The sequence below is a fragment of the Theropithecus gelada genome, chromosome 14 (assembly GCF_003255815.1).
Source record: "Theropithecus gelada isolate Dixy chromosome 14, Tgel_1.0, whole genome shotgun sequence".
Taxonomy (NCBI): Eukaryota; Metazoa; Chordata; class Mammalia; order Primates; family Cercopithecidae; genus Theropithecus; species Theropithecus gelada.
In genome coordinates, this window is record NC_037682.1 from 2429903 (window position 1) to 2455432 (window position 25530).

The window sequence follows — 25530 nt, forward strand, 5'->3', positions numbered from 1 at the left end:
CTTGGCCAACGACCAACTGGTGGGCAGCCTCCCAGCTGACCCACCAGTTCCTGCTCTGGCCCAGCCCCGCGCGAGCTCACATACCTCAGCTCCAGCAGGGCGCCCCTGTCTCTACCCGTGCGAGAGGGGCCGGCCGGGTGTTCCCATGGACGGCTGCTGCCGATCCCAGCCACCGCCTCCCTCCTCTTCCGGGGCCAGTGTCCGGCCGTCCACCCGCCTGCCCAGCCTTGGCCCCCACTCTGGAGGCGGGGCTAGCTGGGGGCTGTGACATCTCTGGGTGGAGGGGGCTGATGTGGTCATGGGGAAGGGGTGAGCTCAGAGCTTCAGGGACAGGGCTGCCCCAGTGGCCAGGTCCCTAACAGGAGGGTGAGCTCCTGGCCTCGAGGCCCAAGCTGGCAGTGGTCTGCAGCCACAGCCCATGCCAGTCCCAGGCCCAGCCATCCCCAGCCCAGCCCTGGGTGGGGCTCTCAGGAAAGGTGCAGATTGGTTTGGCCTGGGCAGCAGGCAGGTTGGCCCAGCCACAGGGTAGCTGGGGTCACCTGCTGACCTCCCAGGCCACAGTAGGTCCAGGCAGCCCCTGGGTTCTCGTCTGCCCACTAGGCTGAATGCCCAGCAGAGCCACCCTGTGCTCAGGGGTGCTGAAGAAGAGGCTGCATGTCAGGACCCCCAAGGACCTGGAGTCAGAATGACCTTATCACCAGGGCCCGTCAGCCCTTCTGGGTGAGCAGCAGGTCTGTAGCAAAGGAAGCCAGCCAAGCGGCCCTGCTTTCTGGGAGAGGGAGGGACCCTGGCCCTGGTCTCTGCCTCTGTGGCCCTGGTGGTTCCCTGGTCCTCTTGGGCTGCAATCCTTAGGGCCTTATGGCCAGGGTGCCCAAGGTGTGGGTTCTGAGGCCCTGCCCAGTGCTGCCATGGTCCCTGCACCTGCCCCAGCTCATAGTGCCATCTGACCTCTCCTGCTTCCTCCAAGGCACCAGTGGGTCCTTCAGGTGTCTGGCTGGGCCTGGTCTGGCATAGGCTGTGGCTGCAGACAGCTGCCAGCTTGGGCCTCAAGACCAGGGTATGTGACTGTCCTGGGGCTGCCCAGAGCTGGGGATAGCGGGTGGCACTCGGCAGCCTCTCCCCACCTTCCCAGCCCCCCGCCCTGCAGGACCCCCTCCCTCAGCCCAGCCTCCTCCCTCCACAGCGACTCCATCAGAAATAGCTCTAAAAATAGAACCTGGGATGGCTAGGTGGGGGAAAATTGCTGGAATGTTCTCATTCTCTTTCCTGAACAAGGTCTCTGGGGACTCCAAGGGTCCAGAGCTACTGAACAAGAAGTCATTTCTCAGTGGTCCCACCACCCCTGGCCTCTCAGCGACCCCCCCCCCCCAGCTCTGATACTGGACCCTGAGGCACAGGGTGGGGGTAGCAGGCAGCCGACAGGCATCGCCACTTTGGGGAGAGCCACTGCATGGCGAGCCTGGCCAGCATCGGCACTTGTGGGCACCCAGAGAGCGTGGAGACAGCTGGGAGGGGCTCACAACACTGCCCGGAAACGGGGCCTGTCCCAGGGCCCCCAAGACACACAGACGGCACAGCAGGGCTGGTTCAAGGGCTTTATTCGATCTCTCTTGGTGCAGGAGGTGGAGGGTGTGGGCCGCCTGCGGGCCGCATCTAGTTGCAGTAGTTCTCCAGCTGGTACAGGGAGCAGATGCTGGTGCAGCACTGCTCCACGATGCCGCGCTTCTGCAGGGACCCCTCCAGCGCCAAGGGCTGCAGGCTGCCTGCGCCAGGGCCCCCGCCCAGCTCCACCTGCCCCACTGCCAGGGCGGGCCGTGCAGAGCAGGTCCCGTAGCAGCAGCGAGGCAGAGGGACACAGGAGGACACAGTCAGGGAGAGACAGTGCCCACCTACCCACCAGCCCCAGGTCGCACTCCCACCCGTCTCCAGCCAAGCTGGGCCCAGGTTAGAGGGAGGGTCACCCACACTGGGTGTGGACCCACAGGCCCCAATGCCCACATGTCCTACCTCCTTCTCCCACCCCAGGGCAGTGCCACAGTGGGAGCCTGAACAGGTGCCCCCAGTTTTTCTCCCCAGGGCCTGTCCCCAGCATCTTCCCCATCTCCTGACTACAGAGCTGCCATGAGGCCTGGCGACAGGGGTCTGGCCCACTCAGGCAGGCAGCGTGGGGCACCCTGTGACCCCAGGTCACCCAGGACTTGTACTCGACAAAACACTTGAATCTGTGGTCATCATATGAGGGTGGAGAAACGGGCTGTGGGGCATTTGTTTGACGGGCGAGTGGAGGGAGGAACGTGCCCAACCTCTGATGTATCTTGGGGCTCAGCTGCCGAAGCTAACACCGTCCTCAAGCTGAGCTTCTGACTGGGCCACAGGGAGCTGGTCACCTTTAGGAGGTGACCAAGAGAACTTCATTTCTTTTTTAAAAAAGTACACCTGACCCCCTGCTGGGTGGCAGCCTCCTGCCCCCTTCTGTCCACGCTGGGTGGGAGCGCCAGGAGCAGGGGGTGGCTGGGGGCGGCCAGGGGCAGCGCTGGGCGGTGGGGCTCACCCTGAGGGTCCTCTGCCTCCCGGCGGGTCTTGGGTGTGTAGAAGAAGCCTCGCTCCCCGCACACCAGGTAGAGAGCTTCCACCAGGTGGGAGCCGCACAGGTGCTGGTTCACAAAGGCCGGGACCGAGTCAGGTCCCCAGAGGGCCAGCAGCGCCAGCAGGGGCAGGAGGCGCATCCACAGGGCCATGGCGGAAGGACAGTGACCTGGGAGACAGGCAGGCCTGAGGCCGGCTGAAGGCCAGGTGCCCTGCCCTGGGGCCCCTGGGCTCACCCCCAAACGCTTCAAGAGCCCAGCCATGTCCTCCCTGTTGCAGAGCTGGGGCCTGGGGTCCAGCCACCCTGGAACCCCCAAGTGGGGCAGCCCTGAGCCCACCTGACGCGAAGGCCCTTGGAACAGACCTGCTTGCTGGCCTCTTCTGATGCAGCCTGTCCCGGAGGGTTGAGGGCTGCTGGGCTCCCACTGGCTTTATAGTCTCAGAGCCCATCTCCCCTGCCTGCCACCCCCTGCTGCCTGGCCCATTAGGGCCTGGGGTGGGGGGGTTAGCAGATGGCTGGGGGCTGAGGCTGCAATTTCCGGATCATTTCCCTGGTGCTGGGTCTGTGGGAAGATCTCCTTGGTCGTCAGCACCTCTTCCTCAGGGCCAGCGGGTCATTAGAGTCTTAACCAGGGGCCTGGTGGCCAGGCCTGTCCCTGCTCGCAGCTGGGGGCAAATGTCTCCAGCAGAGCAAAGCCCTCCCCGGCCCACTTTCCACATTACACCAGGAGAGCTGGGGCTGCAGGGCGGGGCTCTTTGCGCCACTGTCCCCAGACCCCCTGTCCTCGGGACCCCTGTTCTCAGTCCCTGGTTGCCCAAGATGCCCCCATGGGTGGCCCAAGGTGGCGGGGATGGGGGAGTGAGGGAGGGTCCCCTCCCTGCTGGCTGCCCAGTTCCCACCCACCTTAGGACAGCAGCCCCAGGTGAGGCCCTCAGCTCCCCAGGGTGGCAGAAGGAGGGCACGACCTAGGGACGTGGGGACGAACAGCGAGTCCCCAGCAGGCCACCCAGACGTGATCTTCCATGTGATCTGGGGGTGGCGGCAGGACTCCATGGGCAGGTATGGGAGGCTGTGCGCTGGCCCAGCTCCGTCCAGGCTCCCCAGGCACCCTGTCAGCCCCTACTCCTCTTCTGGGAGCCCCCGCTCATCTCCCCTCTCCTGGCCAGGCCCCACGACCCCATCACTCCTATAGTGTCATCTGGGCTGAGCCCCTGGGGCGCACCCCTCCGGCCCTCCCAGCCCCCCAGGACAGGCACGTGGAGGCCCAGCCTGACCCATGGTGAAGGGGCATGGGCTCCGAGCCTTGCTGCCCGCAGCCCCTACCTGCCTCTTAGCACCACGGGCAGGATCAGGAGGTCCCAGCAGCAGGAGAGCGAGACCGTGGGGGCAGGCAGGTTGGAGCATCCTGTGCGCTGGCCCCTCCCATCCCTATGTCCCACCCTGGCCTCAGCCTCGGAACCTCTCAACGCCGCCCCGCACACACCCAGCCTTAGGCTCTCCTGCCCCGAGCAGGTTTGGTAGTGGGCACCAGCTGTCTGTAGGGCCCCTCCCTTCCGCCCTTTCCACCCCGAGCCATGCCACAGCAGGACATGCAGGGGCCGCCCCAGGACGCCACCATGCTCTGAGGCCCAGCAGCAGGAGAAGGCATGGGTGCCTCCTTAAGAGGGGTGTGTAAGGAGGGAGGCTGGATTGGGGGTACCCAGGTGGGAGGGCAGAGCCAGGGGTTGGCAGGGCTGGGGGGAGGCAAGGCAGGCACTTTCCCAGGGCGTCCTTGAGGCTCACAGCCCTTCAGAGACACCCCCAGGTGCAACTTCAGGGGCTGGGCACCGACCAAGTGTGTGAGGAACAGACTGCCAGGCTGGGAAGGACTGCCGTGCCTGGGAGGGCCTTCACGGATGAGTAGGAGTTTGCCCGGGTTGTCGGCCCTGGGAGCTGAGAGCCAGGATCCCAGCAGAGTGTGGTGGGGCAGCTGGAGGGAGGGAGAGGCCTTGAAGGCCAGCTGATATCCCAGCCACTCTGCAGGATGCCCTGGGGCTGCTCTCTCCAAGGTAGCAAGGGGGCACCCTGGCTGGCCAAGGCTGGAGGGTGTTGGGTGCTCTCTCTGGAGGGCAACGTCCAGGCCCCTCGGGTAAGCCAGGGGCATCTTAGAGTCTGAAATCCAGTCCCCGCCTGCCTCACTGGGGAGACAGGCCCAGACCATCTGCCTGGGCACCAGCTCAGCCGGACCCTCCCCATCAGCACATGTGCTGGGGGCCACGCTGAGGCTCCCCCTTGGTTTGCAGAGCCTGCTGCAGGTGGGCAACGGCTTTGGGGCAGCTGTTCCTCCATCCCCGTTCCTCTCAAGGGCTGGGAGCCCCGTCAGCAGAGAGGGTTAGGCCTGCAGGCCCACCTCTGAGACCACCCCCAGCCAGCACGGTTGTGACCCTGCTCCCTGCCAGGCCTGAGAGAGGCCCTCCCACTGTCACCTGGCTCCCCACCCTGGGAGGGCACCCCACAGAGATGGGGCAGTGCAGCCAGGGTGCCCGAGCCTCTGGAGCTGCTGGGGGCTCAGCGCTGGGTGGGGCCTCAGGGTAAGCAGGGAAACCAGGCCCGGAGGGGCCAGCTGCCTGGCCAGGGTGGCCAGCCATCTCCCAGAGGAGGAAGGAGGACAGGGCGAAACCCGAGTGAGGGTGGGGATGGGGTGTGGGAGCCTGGGGATCCCAGGGCCTGTCTCTGTGGCACAGACGTGGGGCCAGGCAGGTGTAGAGACCACACTTTCTTTTATTGTGACGGCGATTGGGGCAGCAGACGGTGTCAGGGAAGGGCGGAGGGCAGCGCGGCAGCCCCCAGGACCCTGGGAGCCAGGACAGGACCTCACCACAGGCAGCACAACCTCACCACGGGCACACACAGCTGTTGCGCTGAGAAGCAGGTGCGGGGGCAGCGGGAGCCTGGCAGCAGGGAGGGCATGGGGGGCACCCGGGACCCAGCCCCTCACCAGGACCTGAGCTCCAGGACAGTGCAGGCCCAGGGGAGGTTGGGAAGGGCCCTCGGGGGTGCCCTGCACCTAGCCAATGGCACTCAGCGCATGGGCCAGGGTGTCCAGCTCATCCTGGACACCCTCCAGGGAGCGCCGCACGGCCTGGGGGCTGTCCAGCACGTCGATGGCCAGGGTGTATGGGTCGAACTTCACGGAGAAGGGGCGCTGGATGCGTGAGGCATAGCTCCTGGGGAGGAGAGTGGCAGAGCCCTCGTCAACTGGCGGGCAGAGTCTGCAGCCTCCAGGAGAGGGGAAGCCGGGGCCGCGCTTCCACCTTCACGGTGGCTCAGAGCTCCTAGGGCTTTTCTGAGCCACCTGGTCTCAGGCAGGACACTGAGGCCTCTTCCAGGACTGGGTGAGGGGGTTCATGGGGGAGATAGGCTAGGCGCCTTTTCCACTAGAGACTCTGCCGGGCGTCCCATCCCTCTCTGCACCTCCACTGGGCCTCCTCCTCCAGGAAGCCTTCCTTGACCATATCCCTAAGCCTGTGGGTGGAATTCAGCACCCGCACCCACTGAAAACATAGCCCCTGGTCTCAGTTTCCCCAGTGCACTACAGGAAGCTGGAGGGAAAATGACGAGACCTTTTATGAGGATGAGGCTAGTGGGCTTTGCTCCCCTCTCCTGACACTCTGGTCATTGCACCAAAGGCCCCCAGCCCTGGGGACCCCACTCCCGCCATGCCCCCCACCCTGACTCTGTCTATCCCCTCTGACTTCTCCCCATCTCAGGGCAGGGGTTGGGACAGGTTCCACAGGACCTCCTCACAAAACTCAGGCTCTGCCAGCACCTCCAACACCAGCCTTGACCTGGCCACCCAGCAGCCCCCAGTCCTATAGGTCTGCCCCTCCCCAGACGCTGGGGTCCTTCTCACGGACGGGGTCCCTGCTGTGTGGGGGCTGCTGCAACCGGGAGTCGGTGTTCTTATCTGTGACCTGGGCTCACAGGCCCAGCCCTGCTCAAGGCCAGAAGGAAGCCTGGCTGGCCCAGTTTGGGGGCACCGTTGGGGGCTTGCCCTAGGAGCCTAGCCCACCTGAGCTTGTCCTTGGCGTCGCTGAAGCTCTCAGACACAAAGTAGACTGACTGGTACGTCTGGTCTTGGTAGGGCTGCACGGCCGCTGCTTCAGGGTCGAAGGCTCGAATCTCGGGCTCCTCAGACAGGCAGTGCTGGCAGGAGGCCAATGGCACCACTGACTCCACTGCACCCAGGTCCCGGAGGGAACCAGGGTACCACAACCTGACGCTGGGTGGGTTCCTGGGGCAGAATCGCCCCCACCTCTCCCGCCGGGCCTCCCGAGGCCTGGGATAGTGTGGGGTGAGGACTGGGTAGAGACAAGCCTTCTCCCAAACACAGCCTGAGTCCTGGACACTCAGGCCTCAGTTTCCTCCCGCTGGGAGCCTGTCCTCTCCCTGCCCTGTCCCCCAGCCCTGTCCCTCTGCTGGGGTCTGCAGCAAGGAGAGGGTCTTACCAGGAGCTCCCCATAGGAGGACAGCAGCCCGGCGCCATAGGCCTTCACCTCCCCGTTCTGTTTGCACAGCCCAAACTCCACGGTGAACCAGTACAGCTGTGGGAAAGGCAGGCAGCATCAGCCCTGAGACAGCTGCCGCCACCTGGCAGCCCCTGGTCACCTGTGACCAGGGCACCACCCCCAGGGAGGCCAGGCCAGGCCGCAGGCGAGCCAGGGTGAGGGTCACGATTCCTGGGTGGAAGCAGAGGCCTCAGCCTGGATGGCAGGAGGGCGAAGCCTGGATTCGGACCCCCAAGCCCACACCCCGGGCCCTGCATGGAGGGGTCAACCCACCGTGGACAGCTTCTCAATTTCCTCATCCGAAGCCCCCAGGGATGCCAGGCCGATGTCCTGTGGAGTGGGGAGGAGGATAAAAGGTGGGGAGAGGCAGCCCTGGGAGGTGCTCGAGGTGGGGGCGCCGGGGGTGTCCGCAGCCCCTCCAGGGATCTCTGGGACACTTCCCGGGCGGCAGAGACCTTCCCTGGCGACCTCCACTGGATCCGCACCTCCACTGGGCCTCCTCCTCCAGGCAGCCCTCCTTGACCATATCCCTAAGCCCGAGGGCGCCATTCCCAGGTAGCCGGCAGGTGGCAGCACAGGCCGCGGGAGGCTCCGCTCCAGCCCCGCCCTCTGCCGCGCGACCCTCGGGGCGCTGAGCCCCCATGGCGGGGCCCAGGAGCAGGCCGCACACTTCACCCACCCGCACATCGACCCCCGCCCCCGGCGCCTGGCCAGCCCCTGGGCGACCCGACTCGCTCGAGGCCGCGGCGTACCTGGGAGAACTGCGCGAAGGTGCGGTCGGCCAGCATGGGCACGTGCCCCAGCAGCTCGTGGCAGCAGTCCCTGCGCGTGGGAGGGAGAGGGGGGCTGAGCGGCCGCGCGCCGCACCCCCCACCCTCGGGCTGGCGGCCAGGGCGCGCACTCACGGCTCAGGGGAGTGCATGGGCGAGGACGCGTGCCGGATGTACTGGGTGCACTGGAACACGCGGAAGGCCAGGCTGGCCAGGAAGTCCCGGGCGGACAGCAGGCCAGCCACAGGCCGCAGCTGGAAGCCCGTGCGCTCTGCAAGGGGCCACTCTGGTCACTGCCAAGCCAGGACGGGCTGGAACCGCGCTGGGCTGGGGCGCGTGGCTGACCGGCCCCGGCCCCCCACCCCGGTCCGCGCCCCTCCCGTCTGGGCCCACCCTTCAGGAAGCGGGAGACATCCTCCAGCTGGGGGATGTTGTCTTCGCGGTAGCCGCTGAAGCGCTCCAGCAGAGCAAAGGCCTCCAGGTGCTCCCCGCAGGCGTGCGTGGCGTAGAGGCCCTTCAGCGTGGTGTAGACCTCCTTCCTGCGGGCAGCGGGGCTCAGGGCCCTCCAAGCCCACCCCAGTGCCGGAACCTCCCTCCCTGAAGCCCCTCCTGAGCTGTGGGTGCTTCTGCCTGCCTGAACCCCTCCCAACGCACGCCTCTTGGGGACCCGTGAAGACCCAGGCCCCTGGGAAGGGCTTTTGCCGGTGGCTTTGGGGAATCCCAGGGGGTAGGGGACGGTGAGGGGTGGTCCCTCAGCATACTGGGGATGGCCCGACAGGATGGGTAGCCTCTTCCTCCCAACCCAACATTCTGATCCCTGGAGGTCCCTCTTCTTCCTGGCCTTAGTCTCTCCTGCTGTGCCGAGGTCCCTGGAGGCGGCCCTCACACACCAGGATTCCAGGAGGCATCCCCCGGGCTCCTCCCCAGTCCCTCGCCAGCTAGCTGCACGGGGTCTCACCAGGTGGCAATCTCCTCCGCGGTGTACTCCACACGGGGAATCGGGTCGCCGCTGGGGAGGGGGCCAGTGGTCAGCAGGTCCCCTCGGGGAGTGGGAAGGGCAGGAGGGAGGGAGGGAGCCTCTCTGGGCACAGGTCCACACCTGCCTTGTGCAGCGAGGCCTTTGGGTTGGAGGATGGACAGGAGGGTGCACCCTGGCTGACTGTGCCTTGAGCCAGCTGTGTGGCCTCGGCTTGTTGCTCTAGCCCCCCCCGGGCCTCAGTTTCCCCCCGGGATTTGGGGACATGGAAAGCCCTGGAGCAGAGCTGGCAGGAGGCAGTGATGCTGTGACAAGATGGGTCCTCCCCTTTGTCCTTCCCTCCCACCCCCCAGGTCCAGCGTGAGCCTGCAGGACGGAGTCTGGGTCCCGAGCGCAGGGGCCCCTCACTGCCTGTACTGGAAGGCGATCTCAGCAATCAGCTTCCTGCGCTGGCGGTACACCTGGTCCGAGAAGCCCTGAGGGCAGAGGGGTGCACGGGTCAGGAGGCCGTGCTCGGGTTGGGGGCACAGGCCACGGGGGCTCCCGAAGCCGACAGACTCCTGTCCAGGGTTGGGATAAGGGTAGGGGATGTGATCAGGGGCAGGAGGCCTGAGTGGGGGGCACACCACTCACCGGGTGGTCCAAGTCCAGGTCAGGGTCAAACTTGGTGACCAGGTGATGACATTTGTCCAGCTCTGACACTTTTCTTGGGAACCAGGGGACTTTATGGGGGATGGAGGAAGAGGTCTTGGTGAGCTTGGAGGCATGGGGCCGCGTCACCCACCTTGAAGCAGCCTCCCCTACAAGACTTCCACCGGGGAGAGGCAGCAGGGGCTGTGATAGCTGCGGGGGGATTCTCGAGGTGGCCCCAGGCCCAGACACGGATGTGTAGCAAAACAGGGGGCAAAGTGGAGCCCACAGAGAGGGAACCAGTCCACCACCACGTGGTCACTGTAGGGTCCCCCTGCAGGAGCCCCTGCACCCCAGCGTCTCAAGGTCATTTGGTGGCACTCAAGGACAGAAAACTGCCTCACCCTTGGGCTCCGCGGGGCTGCGCACGTCCTCTGACACCTGGCGCACACCACTGAGCAGGGCGGCCAGGTCCCCTCGGGGCACCTCGAGACGCACAAAGTACTCCAGGTGGGGGCCCCCAGCTCGCAGCCTCTGGGTGGGCCGGGTCTCTAGGTGGTGGATTTTGGCTTCAAACGTCTTAGGGAGCAAAAGCAGGAAGAGAGAGAGAAGAAGAAAGAGACAGAGATGGAGAGAGGGTGAGGAGGAGGGGAGGAGGAGGCACATCTGGCTGGCTGGCCAGGCCCTGCCCTTGACTTTTATTCTAGCAGCACACAGATCCCGTTCTTCCAGGCTCAGGTCAGCTGTCGGCCACCAGATCAGGGTTTGCCACTGGCAAATTGGGTTTTGTGTCATGCACCTAACCGGGATTTGTCACCGCTTGAGGCTTGACCTGCTTCTGGGCGGCTCTGTCTGTGTGTTCCAAGGCCGTGCCACACTGTCCAGCTCCTCAGCCACTGGTCAGAAGGTGCCCCCAAGCCTGGTGGCCTCATCCAGGTTTGTAGGATGGGCCCTGAGTCTCAATGGCCCCTGAGCATCCAGGACACTGGCCGGAAGGGTCCTCTCCAGCCCCACCTCCGTTGCCCAGCAACAAGGGCGATGGGTTGCAGTGGCCCTCGGGCTCTGCGGAGCTGGGCCGGGGGAGTCTGTCTTTAATGTCATTTCGGAGCTTCTTCCGGGAGCTGGGTCACCTGCCCCCCCTGGGCACAGTGGGGCCCAAGTGACTAATGCAATCAGTGATCACCTCAGTCGCTGTGCTGGGCGGGAGGGAGAGGGCACACCGTCCTACCCCTGCCTCCCGTGCTGCCCTGCTGGGAGCCCCCCATGTGTGAAATGGTGGATGAGGGGGATCCAGGGGATGGGCAAGGCGGGAGGCACAGTGGAGGCTCAGTGGCTTCAGCCCTAGGGCTGGGCTCAGGATCCCTCACAAACACGGGGGTGTAGCTAGATGCCGTGGGGGCTGAGCCGAGGCCTGAGACTCCCCCGCTGCATCCTGTGCCGGCCTCAGGGGCCTGGGCAACTGCACCTCTGCCATAGAGGGGCCAGGAACTCACCCCACACAGCCCCGCCCGCAGGTGAACTTGCCCCAGGGACATGAAGGCCACTGGCTCACCTCAAATACCTTCACAGCTCGGGACAGCGCTGAGGGCTTGGTGGCCCTCGGGGAGAAGAGCAGGTTTAGCACGGCCTTCCCCTCCTTTTCCTCAAAGGCCACGGCCTCCAGGGGGTCCCCGGGCTCCGAGGGGGCCGCAGCAGCTGCTGCTGCCACCGCCGCCTCCCGCTCCTTGCGGGCGTCCTCGATGAGGCTCTGCCGTCGCCCAATGAACCGCGGGGACTGTGGGGACAGGGGGCACCCATGCCTCCTCCACCTGCTGAGACCCGGGGACCCCCACCCAGAGCTGATCCCACAGTTGGGTGGCGCTGATGGCACACAGGCCGGGCATGAGAACACATTGTTGAGCGCCTACTGTGTGCCTGCTGGGGCAGACACTAGCCGAGGTGCCTGCAGGCACTGCACACCCTTCCCGATGGGGGCAGCCCAGCCAGAAGCAGTGGGGGCGGGGGGAGGAGTAGGGGCTGGGAGGGTGCTCGCCTGCTCCTCGCTCTGTGGGGAACAGACAGACAGAGACGCTGTGTCACCCATCCCCAGGCCAGGCGCTAACTGGATTAGTGATGGGAAGAGGGCGATGTCTTGGACAATGGCATTGGCTGCCGGGGAGGGAACGGCAGCTCAGGAAGGAGCTGCCCCCACAGGGCCCCGGTGAACAAACCCCCTACCCTCCTGCCTCCCGCACAGGGGCCCTTTCTCACAGCCCATCAGGACGCCTGTCCTCGGGCCCTGCCCCTCTGCGCCACCCCCCAGGCGCCTGCTCCTGGCTGCCTTGTCATCCCTCTGCCCTTTGTCATAGCTCTGGGTGCAGGTGTCTCTCGCTGGGCTCAGCACCTCCAACCCCTCGATCCCAGAGCTGTCCCAGGCCTGGACAGAGGGGGACTTGGCAGACACCGGGGGCTCATCTCTTGGAGCTGAACTCCCAAGAAGGCTCTGGGCCCCTTGTAAGGGAAGAATCAGCTTCACCCTGGTCTTCCAGGGTCATGGAACACGAAGGGGAGCAGCAGAAGCCCCTCCTGGAGTTGCCTCTTACCCTTGGGGCGGGGGTGTAGGATGCAGCTAGGGCTGCAGTTCCAGGCCACAGAGAGCCCGTGAGGCTGGGCCTGGGTCCCCCTGGGGAGGGCCCGGTGGGGAGCCTGGTGGGGGAGGGCGGGGGAGGGCACCCCGCGTCCCTGAGAAGGTACCTGGAAATGACACTGCTACAACTCACACCATGTTTCAATCGAGGTCCATAAATAAAAATCCGTTTTAAATGTGCCAGGGACACCGTGGTTCTGTGTGCCCATGGAGGCACTGAAAACCCTTCCTGCAGGCTGAGAAGCTCCCGATGATCCAGCCTGGCCGGCACAGCCCCCTGTACACAGGGCTTCCAAGTACGGGTCACAGGGAACACAGACTCCATGCGAATGAATGAATGAGGGAAATAAGGGAGGAACAGCCCAATGGGAATCGCCCCAGAGCCCAGATACTCTTTGACTCTGGACTTGCCCCCTATTTGCCCAGGACCCCCCACCATGAACTGCTGTTAGAGCCCGGGAAGGGCCTTGGGGCTGCCTCCCGGAGCAGGCAGGCTGGTTGGGGTGCTGACCAGGGCAGCTGGGGCAGAGGGAGGCAGGGGCAGGTGGGAGTAGGGTGGGGGCTGTGTGCAGCAGCCAGGGACCTCTGGCCATGTGGGATTTTTTGGATGGATTTGTTTCCACGTTCCCATCATTAAGATTCAAGATGAAAGAAGACACAGGGACCCACACAACTCCCGAGGGAGGTCAGCCTAAGAGGGGCACACACAGGGACAGGCATCACCTTACCCTCCCCCAACAGGGACTCAAACACCAGGCACAGGGGATGCCGCCGTGCCCAGGACTCCACACCCACACCGGGTCCCGGGGGTCTGCATGGACCCTGAGCCTGGGATTGCCGGCCAGGCTGGGGAGTAGCAGAGGCAGCTGGTACCAGCCCTGGGCTCCCGTCCACTGCAGCCACCGGGCACCTACCTGCCCTCTTACCATGATGGCCTCTGCCTGCTTGGCATCCAGCTCAGACACGGCCCTGCGGAAGCCCTTGGCCTGTGGTGTGGTGGCGTCGGGGGTGGGCATGGCTCAGCGTGGAGGTCCGGGCTCCGTCTCCACAGCCCTGGCCCAGCAGCCTCTTATAAGCTGAGCTGACGTCAAAGCCCCTCTGGGTCCCCCACCTTCCCCTCCTTACGTCCCCCATCCCTGCCTGCTGTGCCTGATGGAGGCGGGGGTGAGTGAGGAGGGAGGGAGGGAGGCGCAGGAGAAAGGGCTCGTCCGTGGAATCTAATTGCCTTCACTCCCCAGCCCTGTCTGAATCATCCTCAGCCTGCGGGCTTGCGGGGACCAGGGGCTCGTGCTCTGTGGGGGGCTGAGACAGCCAGGGTCCCCTTGGCCCCACACCCCTCAAGGGAGCACACAGGGAGGGGCTCTCTGGCAACCCAGGGGCATACTTTTAATGAACACCAGACCCTCGTGGCAGACGGACCCAGAAAGCCCCAAGATGGGGAATCCAGCCTCCAGCCCTGGACGTCAGGAGGCAATTTGTTTGCTTCTCCCGAAGACTCCAGGCCGTGTGTCTCGTCGATGTGTTTCCTAGGAGTGCCATCTGCCCGCAGCCCCCAGGCCCTGCAGGTGTGGTCATTGCAGAGGCTCCCCAGGCTCGCCCCGTGGGGTCCAGAATGTCCCAGGAGGGCCCACCCGTCCAGTGTGGAGGACCCTGGGAGGCTGCAGAAGACATCCCCAAGGAGATGCCATGCGTTTCCAAATGACTCCCACCTCCTGCATTGCAGCCCCCACCAGGGTGGCCAGGGCCAGGATGGCATGCCAGGGACGGCTTCCACCCCCCCACCCAGCCCCTCTGTGGCGCACTGCTAGCCTCCTGGCTTCCCTCGGAGGTCCTGTGACCCCTTCTTTGAAGAGCACGCATGTCCCTCAGTGCTGAGGGCCCTGATGCCCTTTGCCTTGGAGAGACCTTTGCAGTTTCTCCTCTACCCCACCGGGCCTGAGGGCGAGGGTGATTCTGGGGTGACCTGAGAACTCCCTTGAGGACAACCCCAGCCTAGAGCCTCCCCCGAGTTCTGTGTCCACCCCACAGTCCTCAGGCACCCACACCCCGCCCACGCCCACTGGCACCTCCTGCTCCCAGCCGCTGCCCCGATCCAAGGAGTGATGCCCTGCCCAGGGTGGTTTCTGGTCGAAGGGGAGGCCTCCTCATCCCTCTGGGGTCAGCAGAGATGGCCAGAGCCCACCTTGACAACGGTGGACTGTAGAGAGGGAAGGACGTGGCCCCAGAGTGCATGGCCTGAGGCTGAACGCTGCTACCGCTGTCCCTCCTGGAGGGGAACCGCTTCCGACAGGCATGGGGCTTCCTGTGTCTGCTGGGCTTTCTGGTGTTGGCAGCCCAAGGTGGCACGCTGGGCCCAGCAGGAAGCAGAAGCCCTGGACGCTCCCTGACTTCTTGAAGGCGTCCCCCGGCTGGTCACTGTGGCACCAGAGCTGGCATCTCTCAGGGCTCACTCTGCTCCTATCAGCTGTGGGACGACCCCTGTCCCCATTCTCTCTTCAGTGATAGCCCCTGGGACCTTTCCTAAAACTGCTTCAGCCACGGCATCCCTGTTCCACACCCCTCGGCGGCTCCTCGCTGTCCTCTGCAGGCTGAGTGCTCAGTCAGAGCAAAGGGGAGACGCCCCCGACCCTTCCCACTTCCTGCCCCAGAAGGATTTGGGGCTCTGTGATCCCCAGTTCACAGTGTCATTCCTCAGCCACCTCTATCCAGGTGAGCTCCTGCGCATCCCACAAAACCCACCTCGGTCGCTGCTCACTCTGCAAGTCCTGCCCTTTCTTGCCATGATATTAATGTCCCCTCCCTTGCACTCCTCCGGAACCTCCCTGGGGGCAGGGAAGCCCACCGCTCAGCCCCTGCTGTCTCCCAGCACCAAGTGCAGACCCTGTCCTCCCTCGGAGATGCTGTGCCCCTCCACGGCGTTCCCCAAAGGCCTCCACCTCTAGGTCCTGGCCCACAGTAGGTCTGGGTGCCTGCTCAAAAGGGCATTGGAGGGATTTGCCTGAAGACCCAACCTCTGGCCTCACCCTGCCGCCTGTGAGCTTCTGTCACCCGGGGCTGAGGCCCACACACCTGAGTCCCTGATGCTGGCCCCAGGTGGCCCAGCCTCCATGCCCAGTGTCCAGGACTGCTGAAGCTCTTCATGGCTCCCCCCAAGTCCCTTCAAGGTCCATGGAAGAGGCTCATTTGCCTGCCCCAGGGTCGACGGCTGGGGATCCCTCGGTGAGGCAGCGCCAGGCCCCCGAGCGCCCCACCCCGGCTCTGCCCAGGGTGGCCTGAGTGCTCAGGTGTCCAGGCCGGGAGAGACATGCCTGACGAACACCACGCCTGAGGCTCGTGGCCAACACTGCCGGATGTGGATTTAACCTTTCAGCAAATGTCTTCCACTGATACAAATATTGCTTTTTAATTTGGTTTCCTGCCTGGGCCAGTTGTGCTTTCATGGAAGCCCGATGGGAACGAAGCTTTCTAGACTCTTCCTTGAGGCCAGGCTCTCCGGAGGCAGGAGCTCAGGCCAGGTGCTGAGGCCAGGGAGGCCCCTGGACCCCTGAGGAGGCGAGTGCTGCCCTCAGGCCCCTGCACCTGCCCTGCCTCCAGCCTCCTGCCCCAGTCAGGCAGCCCTGCCCGTCCATTCCTAGGAAGCCTGTCCCACACACCAGCCCCTCAGGGCCAGGGAACCACGCTGCACCCCAGATCCAAGGCCCCCGTGGGCACGGAGGTGCCCCTGACTCCAGTCCTGGCCCTGGTCCCGCCCTCCTTTGTGCCGTGCCCCTCCCCCATCCCAGATAGTGAGGGTACCCATGGAGGCCCCGAAAGTCCACCCTGGCCAGCCTCCCCTCTCCCAGCCCGAGGCTACCTCTCCAGTCTGGACCACCCAGGATTGAGCCTTGACCTGCGTCACCCACCTGACTCTGACCCTCTCCAGAGATGTCCACAAAGACCAGGAAGGCTCCACTCCAGCGCCCACGGGAAGAGGCCCCTCCACGCTAGGCGCAGGTCTGGAGGGAGCACACGGCTGCCCCTTGCCTTGGCAGAGCTCAGTGCTGGGTCAGCCTGCAGCATCCACCTTCGGGCAGCTGAGGTGTTCACAGATCCATTCTGCAGATGCGAGGACTGAGGTTCTGAGGTGCGACCTCTCAGGGGTCACACAGTGAGTCTCCAGCCCAGATTTTCCAACTCCCAAGACACTGGTCTTTCCTTTTTTTTTTTTTTTTTTGAAACGGAGTCTCACTGTGTCACCCAGGCTGGACTGGTGCGATCTCGGCTCACTGCAAGCTCTGCCTCCCTGGTTCACGCCATTCTCCTGCCTCAGCCTCCCGAGTAGCTGGGACTGCAGGCGTCCGCCACCTCACCCAGCTAATTTTTTGTGTTTTTAGTGGAGACGGGGTTTCACCGTGTTAGCCAGGATGGTCTCGATCTTCTGACCTCATGATCTGCCCGCCTCAGCCTCCCAAAGTGCTGGGATTACAGGCGTGAGCCACCGCGCCCGGCCTGACACTGGTCTTTCAAAGATCTGGTGGCACCATCCCCTGGCACTGCGGGGCTCAGGACCCCAGACCACAGGGGACAAATCAGACAGGCTGCTGTGACCAGCGTCCCATCTACAGAGACCCCAGAGGGAAGGGCAGAGCTGGGACAGGGTTCTCTGGAGGCTGAGGTCACACCCCAAGAGACCCCTGGGACCAGCACAGTGGCCCCTGGGAAGGAGAGGGGCTGGGGCAGAGTCCCACTGGGGTGGGCTGTGAGGGAGAGGCCAGGAGTGAGGGCCGACCCAGGCCAGATCAGAGACAAAACAGGTGACTGGGGGAGTGGGGGCCCTGCGGGGGTCTGAGCAGCCCTTGCTGTCCCCTCCATTGCGACAGCCTCCACCTTCTTGCATGGAGCCCTCTGGGGTCCCCTCCATACCCCACCACCCTCTGCCACTTCCTCCTGCCATCCCTGTGGTTATGGCCCCTGCCACCATGGCTGTAAGGAGCGCTGAGCCAGCTCCATCACCAGAGCGCTCAACAGCCTCTCAGCACCGAGGCTTAATCACCCAGATTAACCACCTGGCAGGTCTGTGCCCTGGCACTGGTGTCCACTCCCCGCATGGGGCAGGGGCAGAGCGTTGGCTTCAACCCGGCTGTGAGGCTGCTGCGCCCACAGGGAGAGTCTCTGAGGCCACCAGACCTGATCCCCAGCACCAGCCTTGCCCACCATGGGGCCTTCCCAAATCCAGGCCTGCTGGAGGAGCCCAGCCATGTACATGCTGGGGAGGGGCCGAGGAGGTGTTCTGGGCCCCCTAGCTGACAGGCATCGCCCTGTGGCTCTGCAGCGTCCAGACATGGCCTGGCTGTGGTGTGCTCAGGTGGCCCTGTGATCTTTGAGAGCCAGCATTGTGTCCTCTTGCGAGTGCCTGGGTAAATGCAGGCATCTGTGTGAGGCACACACACATGCACACAGACAACTCTCAATGCACGTGTGGGCACCCATGACACATGTACACCCCATAGGTACAAGCACCATCCACACCCTATACATGCAAGCACCCTCACACATGACATGTACATACCACACATGCAAGCACACTCATACATAACACATGCATGCACTATATGTACAAGTACACTCACAAGACAGATGTACACACCACACATACAAGTGCACTCACGTACACAATAAACATACAATGCACTCATAATGACCCACAGACACACCATAAGCACACACACAGATGCACGTGCACTACACAGGGAAGCACACTCGTATATGACACACTACACACAACACATATAAGTGCACTCATACGTGACACATGCACACACCACACATACACACACACACCACACATGCACATTCATGATGCATGTACACATCACATAAAGCACACACTACATGTGTGCATGCATACATGATGCACGCACACACCACACATGAGCACACACTACACGTGTGCACTCATACATGACATGGGCACACCACACATGCAACACACACTACACATATGCGCTCACATGTGACATATGTCCACACCACACACTATGCATGTGCACTCATACATGACACATACACATCACATGCATACACACAGGTGGTACAAGTGCACACATGTACATGCACACACATGCTGGAGCACACCCTGCCCCTCTGCCCATGTCTACCCCACAGTTCTCTTTACGGTCCAGGGTTCCCAGGGTCCCCAGAGATGCCCCCTCTAGAGCCTGGGTCCCAGGGACACAGGCCTGCACCCTCCTAGACCCCCACTCACATTTGGGAGACATTGGGGGACCTCCTGAGGATTTGGGGTGTCATGCCACAGTGGGCTGTCCCTCAGTTCCCATTGTCCCAAGAAGGCAGGGGACAGTGAGGCCTGCATCCTCCCCTCATGACATCTTGCCCTGGCCTTTCTGTGCCGTGTAAGGAAGCAGCTCCCCTCCGTCTCCCAAGCTGGAGGAACCAAGACGCCCCGACACAGGACAGAATCCGCCGTCCCTGTCAGACCCAAATGCCAGAGCAATTAGCCCTAACGAGGCCATCGGATGGAGCCCCGCAGCAGGGCGGGCGGAGCACATGGACGAAGCGGCCCCGGAGCAGCCGCCCTGCCGGTCGATCGGATGCACTTAGGGATAATTGGGTGTTTGGAAGTCAGGCCCAGAGCGAGGCCAGCAGAGCAGGCACTGCACCTCCTTCGGGCTCTGAGCCCGTGGGCTGCCTCTCCTCCACCACACCCTGGACAGTCAGCCAGGCCCTCCCTGTCCCCCACAGATGGCTCCTGCCCCCCATCTGCTCCTGCTGCGGCCCGCCTGGGGTTCCGCTTTCCCTTCCTCACCAAATCCTGCCAGGCCCTCAGGCCCAGGCTGCCCTCCTCCTCCAGGCAGTCCCCCAGTGGCCTCCTCTCTGAGCCCCTCCAGCCTGGACAGCCAGTTCTGTCCTTCCATCCTTGTTGCCCGTAGGGACTGCCTCAGTGTTGAGACCCACCATGTAGGGGGCCGAAAAGAGGGTCCTGACTCAGCCCCTGGGGCCCTGGACTCAGTTTTACCATCCACACAGTGGGGACATCAGGGATTGGCGGTTGCAGGCCCCTGTGGGAGGAGGGGTCAGTCTTGAGCCCCTTGTGCCCATGGGACCCCCAAAGGCCAAGCTCCCAGTGCCCCTCACTGCTCACCTGGCTCCAGGAGCTCCATGCCAGACTCAGGTTGGCTCAGGCTTGGGGCTGGAGGGGGAGGAGAACGGTTCCACCCATACCTGGCTGGCCCACATCACCTGGAAGCCCACCCCGGGACAAGAGGCTTCAGGCGTGTGGAGATGCTGGGATCGCCGAGAGCACCCTGGTTGTGTGCGCAGCCAGGCTTGGGAACCCATGCATCGGAGCTTGGCCTGGAGTTTTCGCTGGTCTGTGTCTGTGTGGGAGACAGAGTGTGCATTCAAGGGTGTGTGTGTGCGCGTGCGTGTGTGTGTGTGTGTGCATGCTTGTGCCAGGGAACATGTGTGGGAATGCTTCCCCGTGTGTGAAAGTGTCTGCGTGCACACGTGTGTACATGCTCCTAAAATTATTCATGTGAGTGTATGATTTGATGTCCACATGCATGCATGTGTGCACTTGTGTAAGTGTGTGTGTGTCCTACGCATCCATGTGCACGTGTGCCTATAGTAGGGGCTTAGAAGGACTGACCAGCCATGGATATGGAATAAACAGGGTGACCCCGGCTCCTGTGTCCCTCTGGACTCTCACACAACGTCATGGCTGAGGCCTCTACTGGCCCTGGGTTCCCGCCAGGGCTCTTGCTTTCTTGCAGACCCCCCTGAGCACCCGGCCTCACCCCCATGCTGGTGACTCAATCAGACCTCTGGTCCCCACACCCTGCCCCCTCCCCCTGGTTCTTGACAGCCTCTGACAAATTAGTGGAGTGAAAGGCAGTAAGAGCGACATTCAGTTCTCGTTAGTCACTCACAGAGGCAGCAGCTGTGCTTTGACAGAAAATCACATCTAATTGCAAGGCCGCGGCCCGCCCTGGTCCCCCAGCAGTGCCAGTGCCACAGGCTTGGGTGCTAGTCATCTGGCCTGTGGCAGGGAGAAGATGTGGTCCCACTGCTGCTCTGAGCTGAGGCAGGTCCACACCCAGGGCTCATATGCTTCATCCCATCTGTGCTGTGACGCCCCTTCCCAGCCACAGGTGTAGACTTGGAGGCCCCACCTGGGGAGATCAGCCCTGGCTGTGGCCTGCATGGCCCTGGGCTGCATTCACAGGGGACCTGGGCAGGCAGCTGCATGCGTGGAGGATGGTGGGAGGCACCGGGGCATTTGCCCACAAGATACAGACTCTGGGAGGGGAGCAGGTGACCTCAATGCCACCTCTCCCAAGGGCAATCAGAGGAAGGAGGACATACAGGGCCCGAGGAGAGGGGCCTTCGAGGTAGCCACATACAGACATGAAGGAGAGGCCGCACACCGGGTCAGAGCCGGGGAAACAGAACATGGGTGCGGAGGACGCCTTGCGTCTCCTAGGACCCATCTGGGCAGCCACTCTAGGCTCCTCTGCTTGGCCCCACGGCCTCGCCAGGGCCTTCCGTGGCCCCACCCCTCTTGGCCGGCTGTCCACGCAGCCTCCTGCACCCTCCGCCCTGGGGGCAGCTGGGCTTGGATTTAGGAGCATCCTGGGACAGAAGGGACCCCCTGTGTGTCTCATGTCCCTGAATCCTGTCCTTCCCTCCTGCACCTGCCTGGCTTTGGGGGCCTGCATGGAGCTCACCTGCTGCTGCCCGTGCTCCTGAGGGCGGGGAGGGAGGAGCGGCCCAGGCCTCCGGTTCTTGTTTCAGGTGAGGCTCGGACACGGCTGCTGAGGTCCCCGGTTGGCCCCACGCTGACACTTTACGGACAACACGGCAGAGACCCCCACCACCTGGGACAATGCAAAGGTCCCACCACGGCGAGATCAGTCTCCGGGGGCTGGGTAATGCTTCCGTGGGCAACTCGACCGTAACATCCTTACTTTCCCTCCACCCATGCTCGGGAGAGATGCTTTGCTCTCTTGGGCTCTGGAAGCCCCGAGCCGATGGCAGAGCTGGAGGGAAGCCCGCAGGTGGCCTGCTCAGGAACGGCCCGCTCAGGCAGTGGCTGCGGCTGCTGTGACCGCCTCGCCCAGGGGCTGGTCCCCGAACCCTAAGTTCCCCAAACCGACACCACCACACCCCCGTGACCGGGTGGCCCCCTCACTTGAGGACTCACTGGGCCTGCAGTGGGGCAGCTTTCTCTGCCCCCACCCATGGGCTGCCGGTTCGGGCCTGGAAGTGTGTTCACCCCACTCTGGCCAAGCTCAGTCTCCCACTCCCCTCAGCTGCCACCCCACGGGAACCAGCCCGGGCCGGGGCCAAAAGAGGAGCCCCCGGCCCCAGCGAGACCCTCTGAGCCCCTCCCCAGGTGCCCTGGGCTGGCCCAGCCCAGGTCCTGAGCAGGAGCAGGAAGGAGGAGGTGGGCACATTCGCTTCAGGTGCCTCCGTTAATCCCGGGGCTCGGAGGAGCCCCCACCCCCAGCTGACATTTCCAGGCTGCTGCGTGCCGCTGCCCTAGCCGCCGTGATATTTAGACAGGGCTTGTTTGCCGTGTGATTACTCTGGGGCCTGGGATGAACTCTACCAACACCTGAGCTTGTCTCTACCAACACCTCAGCTTTTCTCCGAAGCTTGTTTTTAATACACTCGCCGTCCGCTAAGCCGGCTCCCTCCAGCTGCGGGGTCCGGTCCCCGCCTGGGCCGGAGGGAGGACTAAGCCCAGGTTTTCCTCAGGAAGACAGACGGGTCCTCACTTTCCACACTGGGGGCAGGTCCCAGGAGGCTGGAGGCGCCATTGCCCCCATCCAGCCCCCAGGAGAATGAATTCACTCATTCACTGATTCACCCAGCAAGCATGTCCTGGGAACCCTTTGGGAAACAGCACGGTCCCAACTTCGGAGGCTCTCGTAGTCTGGGGGGAGGGAGGCCCATGGTGCTCACATCCAGTACAACTGAGACCCCGCCGGGGCGTCCAGGGAGGTGTCTGGAACGGCCCCCGCCAAGTGGGAAGCACATGGCCGCTGTCCCCACCCCAGCATGGCCTTGGGGGTGGGGGACCTGCCGTGCTTCAGGGAGCGTGAGGCCAGTGGCCAGCACAGCACAGTGCGGGGCACAGAATGGGGAGGTGGAAGGGCTGTGGTGTGGCCACACTCCCCTCACCCCACAGTCTCCAAAAGAGGATTTAACTTCCATTGTTTAAAATGTTTATTTTGAGAGACAGGGTCTTACTCTGTCACCCAGGCTGGAGTGCAGTGGCTTGATCATGGCTCACTGAAGCCTTGACCTCCTGGGCTCAAGCCATCCTCCCATTTCAGCCTCCCAAGTAGCTGGGGCTGTAGGGGCACAACAGCTCGCCTGGCTATTTTCTAAAATTTTTTCATAGAGAGGGGGTCTCACTGTGTTGCCCTGGCTGGTCTCAAACTCCTGTCCTCAAGTGATCCTCCTGCCTTAGCCTCCCAAAATTCTGGATTAAGGCTCGGCTACCACATCCGGCCAGGATTCCAAATGCTTGCAAGATGCCCAGATTCTGGGCCTGGAGAGCCTTCTGGGATCCTCTGGGCCACTGTTCTCTCTGCCAAGGCTGCTTTCTGAGGGGAGGAAAAGTAACCAGAAACCAGGAGGCCTGTGGTCCTGGCCAGCAGGTCTCAGGGAAACCAGGGCCTGGGAAGGCGTCCAGAGCCCTGTCACAGAGCTAGTGGGGCCACGCCCCAGGCCGCTCCCATCCCCAGGAGCCAGGAGAAACTGGGCGGGCCCTTGGGGTGAAGAACTGTCACCAAGGCTGCTGGGCCCCCCCACCCCCTGCAATCAGACTGGGGAGCGAGGGCGTCCTGGAGACGGAGCAGGTGGGGCAGGGTGCAGACCCTGTGTCCCTGGGGGCCTGGGGGCCACAGGTGTGGGGAGACACCCTGGTCTCTGCACAGCAGCCACAGGGACGTCCGGCTCCTTCCCTGCGCTGTCAGCCTCAGCTGGTCCGGGTCAGTCTGCGCTGGGCAGGCAGCCAATGCAAGAAAGCCCTTCCTGGTGCAGCAGAGGACACAGAGGGGGCGAAGCGTGCATCCAGGGGAGAAAGCGCTGTGGGCAGATGGCACAGGCCAGGGCTGAGAGGGCGGGCACCCTCGATGGAGCTGACCTTGGAGCAAGGCTGCCCAGGCAGGGGTCTCCCAGCGCAGGGCACAGCCCGTGCAGAAGCCTCCAACCAGAGAGCTGGTGGCACGTCCAGGACCCGCCATCCTGCCGGGGCCTGGGTCCAGACTCGCCCGTCCTCACCTTAGACGGGACTTATTGGCCTCGCGATGACTTTGGGGCCCGGGACGAACTCGATTGGATGCCTCAGCTTGCCGCCTGTTTTTAATATATGGTCCCCCAAACAGGGGACCTTCCTTCTGCCCCCCGCCGCCCCGCCCCGCAGGTCCCCAGCAGCAGCACCTTTCCGTGTGTGTGTGACCAATTGGTTCACGTCGACTCCTCCCCTGGACGGAGGCTTCTGGAAAGCTGAAGTTGGCCCCTTGGTTCCCCTGTTGCTGGGCAGGACGGGCCCTCAGAGCCTGGTGGATGAACAGGCAAGTAGAAAAGTTTGGGAACATCAGGCTCAGAGATGAGAAGAGGGGGCGGATTGGCCGCCACATGGCAAAGCCACGGACCAGCTCTCCCTGCCACGGCCAGTGGACCTGGGACTCGGGTTCTCCAGCAAGTGCCCCAGGTGGCTCAGAGCAGGCGCTGCTTCCCTCTGGCCCTTTCCCTGAAACCCACTCACATCTCCACCCCTGCCCACTCCCCACAGGCCGGGGTGCACTTGGAGCCCCGAGGACCTCTGAGGCTGTTGCCACCCCCATCTGTTCTGGCTGCTTTCTATTACTGGGCTTGTAAAATAATTATTGTTTTGCTGTGGTAAGATGTACATAAGATTTACCTGTTTGTACATAAGATTTACCTTTTTTGTTTTGTTTTCATTTTTGATTTTTTTTTCTTTTCTTTTCTTTTTTTTTTTTTTGTAGACAGAGTTTAACTCTGTCTCCCAGGCTGGAGTGCCGTGGCACAATTTTGGCTTCCCGCAGCCTCGAACACCTGAGTTCAAGCGATCCTCCCACCTCAGCCTCCCAAGTAGCTGGGACTATAAGCGGGTGCCACCACAGCCAGTTTATTTTTTATTATTTTTTGTAGAGATGAGGTTTCTCTGTGTTGCCCAGGCTGGTCTTGAACCCCTGGGCTCAAGTGATCCTCCCACCTCCCAGCCCCTCGGCCTCCTAGAGTGCTGTGCTTACAGTAGTGAGCCACTGCACCTGGCTAAAATTTACTGTTTTAACCATTGTCCATTGTGCAGTTCAGTGGCATTAAGTACATTCATATGGTTGTGAAACCGTCACAGCCATCATCTCCAGGACTCTTTTCATCTTCTAAAACTGAAACTCTGTTCCCATTAAACACTCGTTCCCCAGCTCCTGGTACTGACGTTGGCTGTCTGTCTCCACACCTGTGACTGCCTTAGGGACTGTGTCTAAGTGGGTACCGTTGTTGGTTCTCTGCCTCCATGCCAGTGACTGCCTTAGGGACTGCGTCTAAGTGGGTACCGTCGTTGGCTCTCTGTCTCTATGTCTGTGACTGCCTTAGGGACCGCGTCTAAGTGGGTACCGTCGTTGGCTCTCTGCCTCCACGCCAGTGACTGCCTTAGGGACCGCGTCTAAGTGGGTACCGTCGTTGACTCTCTGCCTCCACGCCAGTGACTGCCTTAGGGACCGCGTCTAAGTGGGATGCTGCAGGACCTGCGCTTCTGAGGTTTGTTTCGCTCAGCACGATGCCCTCAGGGTCATTCCTATGCAGCAGAGTCAGAATTTCCTTCCTTTCTAGGACGGAATGGTCGTCATTGTGTGGATGCGCCATCTTTTGTTCATTCATTCACCTGTCAACACACACTTGGGTTGCGCTCGCTTTTTGGCTCTTGTGAGTTCCGAACCGATGAACGTGAGCACACAAGCATCTCCTTGAGACCCTCCTTTTTTTTTTTTTTTTGATACGGAATCTCGCTCTGTCACCCAGGCTGGAGTGCAGTGGCGTGATCTCGGCTCACTCCGTCTCCTGGGTTCAAACGATTCTCCTGCCTCAGCCTCCCGAGTAGCTGGGATTACAGGATGCCCCACCATGCCTGGCTAATTTTTATATTTTCAGTAGAGACGGGGTTTCACCATATTGGCCAGGCTGGTCTCTAACTTCTGACCTCATGATCCACCTGACTCGGCCTCCCAAAGTGCTGGGATTACAGACGTGAGCCACCGCGCCCAGCTGAGATCCCCACCCCCTTTCTATACAAACATACACACACATATTTTTTTTTTAAGAGATGGGGCCTTACTCTGTTACCCAGGAGTGCAGTG

The 25530-nt window shown here is 62.8% G+C and overlaps 2 protein-coding genes across 12 annotated transcripts in view; both read right to left on the reverse strand.

Moving 5' to 3' along the window:
• Positions 1 to 2996, reverse strand: part of INS (insulin) — a 15036-nt gene extending 12040 nt beyond the window's left edge. Inside the window, exons 1-3 of one of the 7 annotated variants that reach the window (XM_025355228.1) lie at positions 2925 to 2996; positions 2552 to 2755; positions 1582 to 1799 (exon numbers count right to left, since the gene is read on the reverse strand). In XM_025355228.1, the coding sequence (XP_025211013.1) occupies positions 1654 to 1799; positions 2552 to 2738 (333 nt within the window). In that variant the 5' untranslated portion in view covers positions 2739 to 2755; positions 2925 to 2996 and the 3' untranslated portion in view covers positions 1582 to 1653. Of the gene's footprint in view, positions 1 to 1581; positions 1800 to 2551 lie in introns of those variants that run through there. The other 6 variants (XM_025355229.1, XM_025355230.1, XM_025355231.1 and 3 more) reach the window with 6 other exon arrangements.
• Positions 2997 to 5329: 2333 nt separating this feature from the next.
• TH (tyrosine hydroxylase) lies at positions 5330 to 13745 on the reverse strand. 5 transcript variants are annotated; one of them, XM_025357180.1, is made up of 14 exons: positions 13047 to 13745; positions 12093 to 12172; positions 11063 to 11284; positions 9915 to 10089; positions 9514 to 9602; positions 9289 to 9356; positions 8863 to 8913; positions 8298 to 8443; positions 8040 to 8175; positions 7887 to 7956; positions 7408 to 7464; positions 7075 to 7170; positions 6639 to 6772; positions 5330 to 5793 (listed from the first exon to the last, which is right to left on the reverse strand). In XM_025357180.1, the coding sequence occupies exons 1-14, from the start codon at positions 13150 to 13152 to the stop codon at positions 5634 to 5636; spliced, it is 1590 nt and encodes a 529-aa protein (XP_025212965.1). In that variant the 5' UTR covers positions 13153 to 13745; the 3' UTR covers positions 5330 to 5633. The 5 variants fall into 5 exon arrangements, with proteins under 5 accessions (XP_025212965.1, XP_025212967.1, XP_025212966.1 ...); XM_025357182.1 differs by lacking the exon at positions 12093 to 12172 and having other exon boundaries at positions 13063 to 13745; XM_025357181.1 differs by lacking the exon at positions 12093 to 12172 and having other exon boundaries at positions 13051 to 13745.
• Between the last annotated feature and the right edge of the window lie 11785 nt (positions 13746 to 25530).

Bases quoted from the DNA above. Each gene is read 5' to 3' on its own strand.
- TH (XM_025357180.1), bottom strand. From the start codon at position 13,152: ATGCCCACCCCCGACGCCACCACACCACAGGCCAAGGGCTTCCGCAGG. The intron at 8,914-9,288 runs GTGAGGGGCCCC...CCCCCTCCCCAG, and splicing joins ATCGCCTTCCAGTACAGGCA to CGGCGACCCGATTCCCCGTG. The intron at 5,794-6,638 runs GTGGGCTAGGCT...TCTCCTCCCCAG, and splicing joins GACGCCAAGGACAAGCTCAG to GAGCTATGCCTCACGCATCC.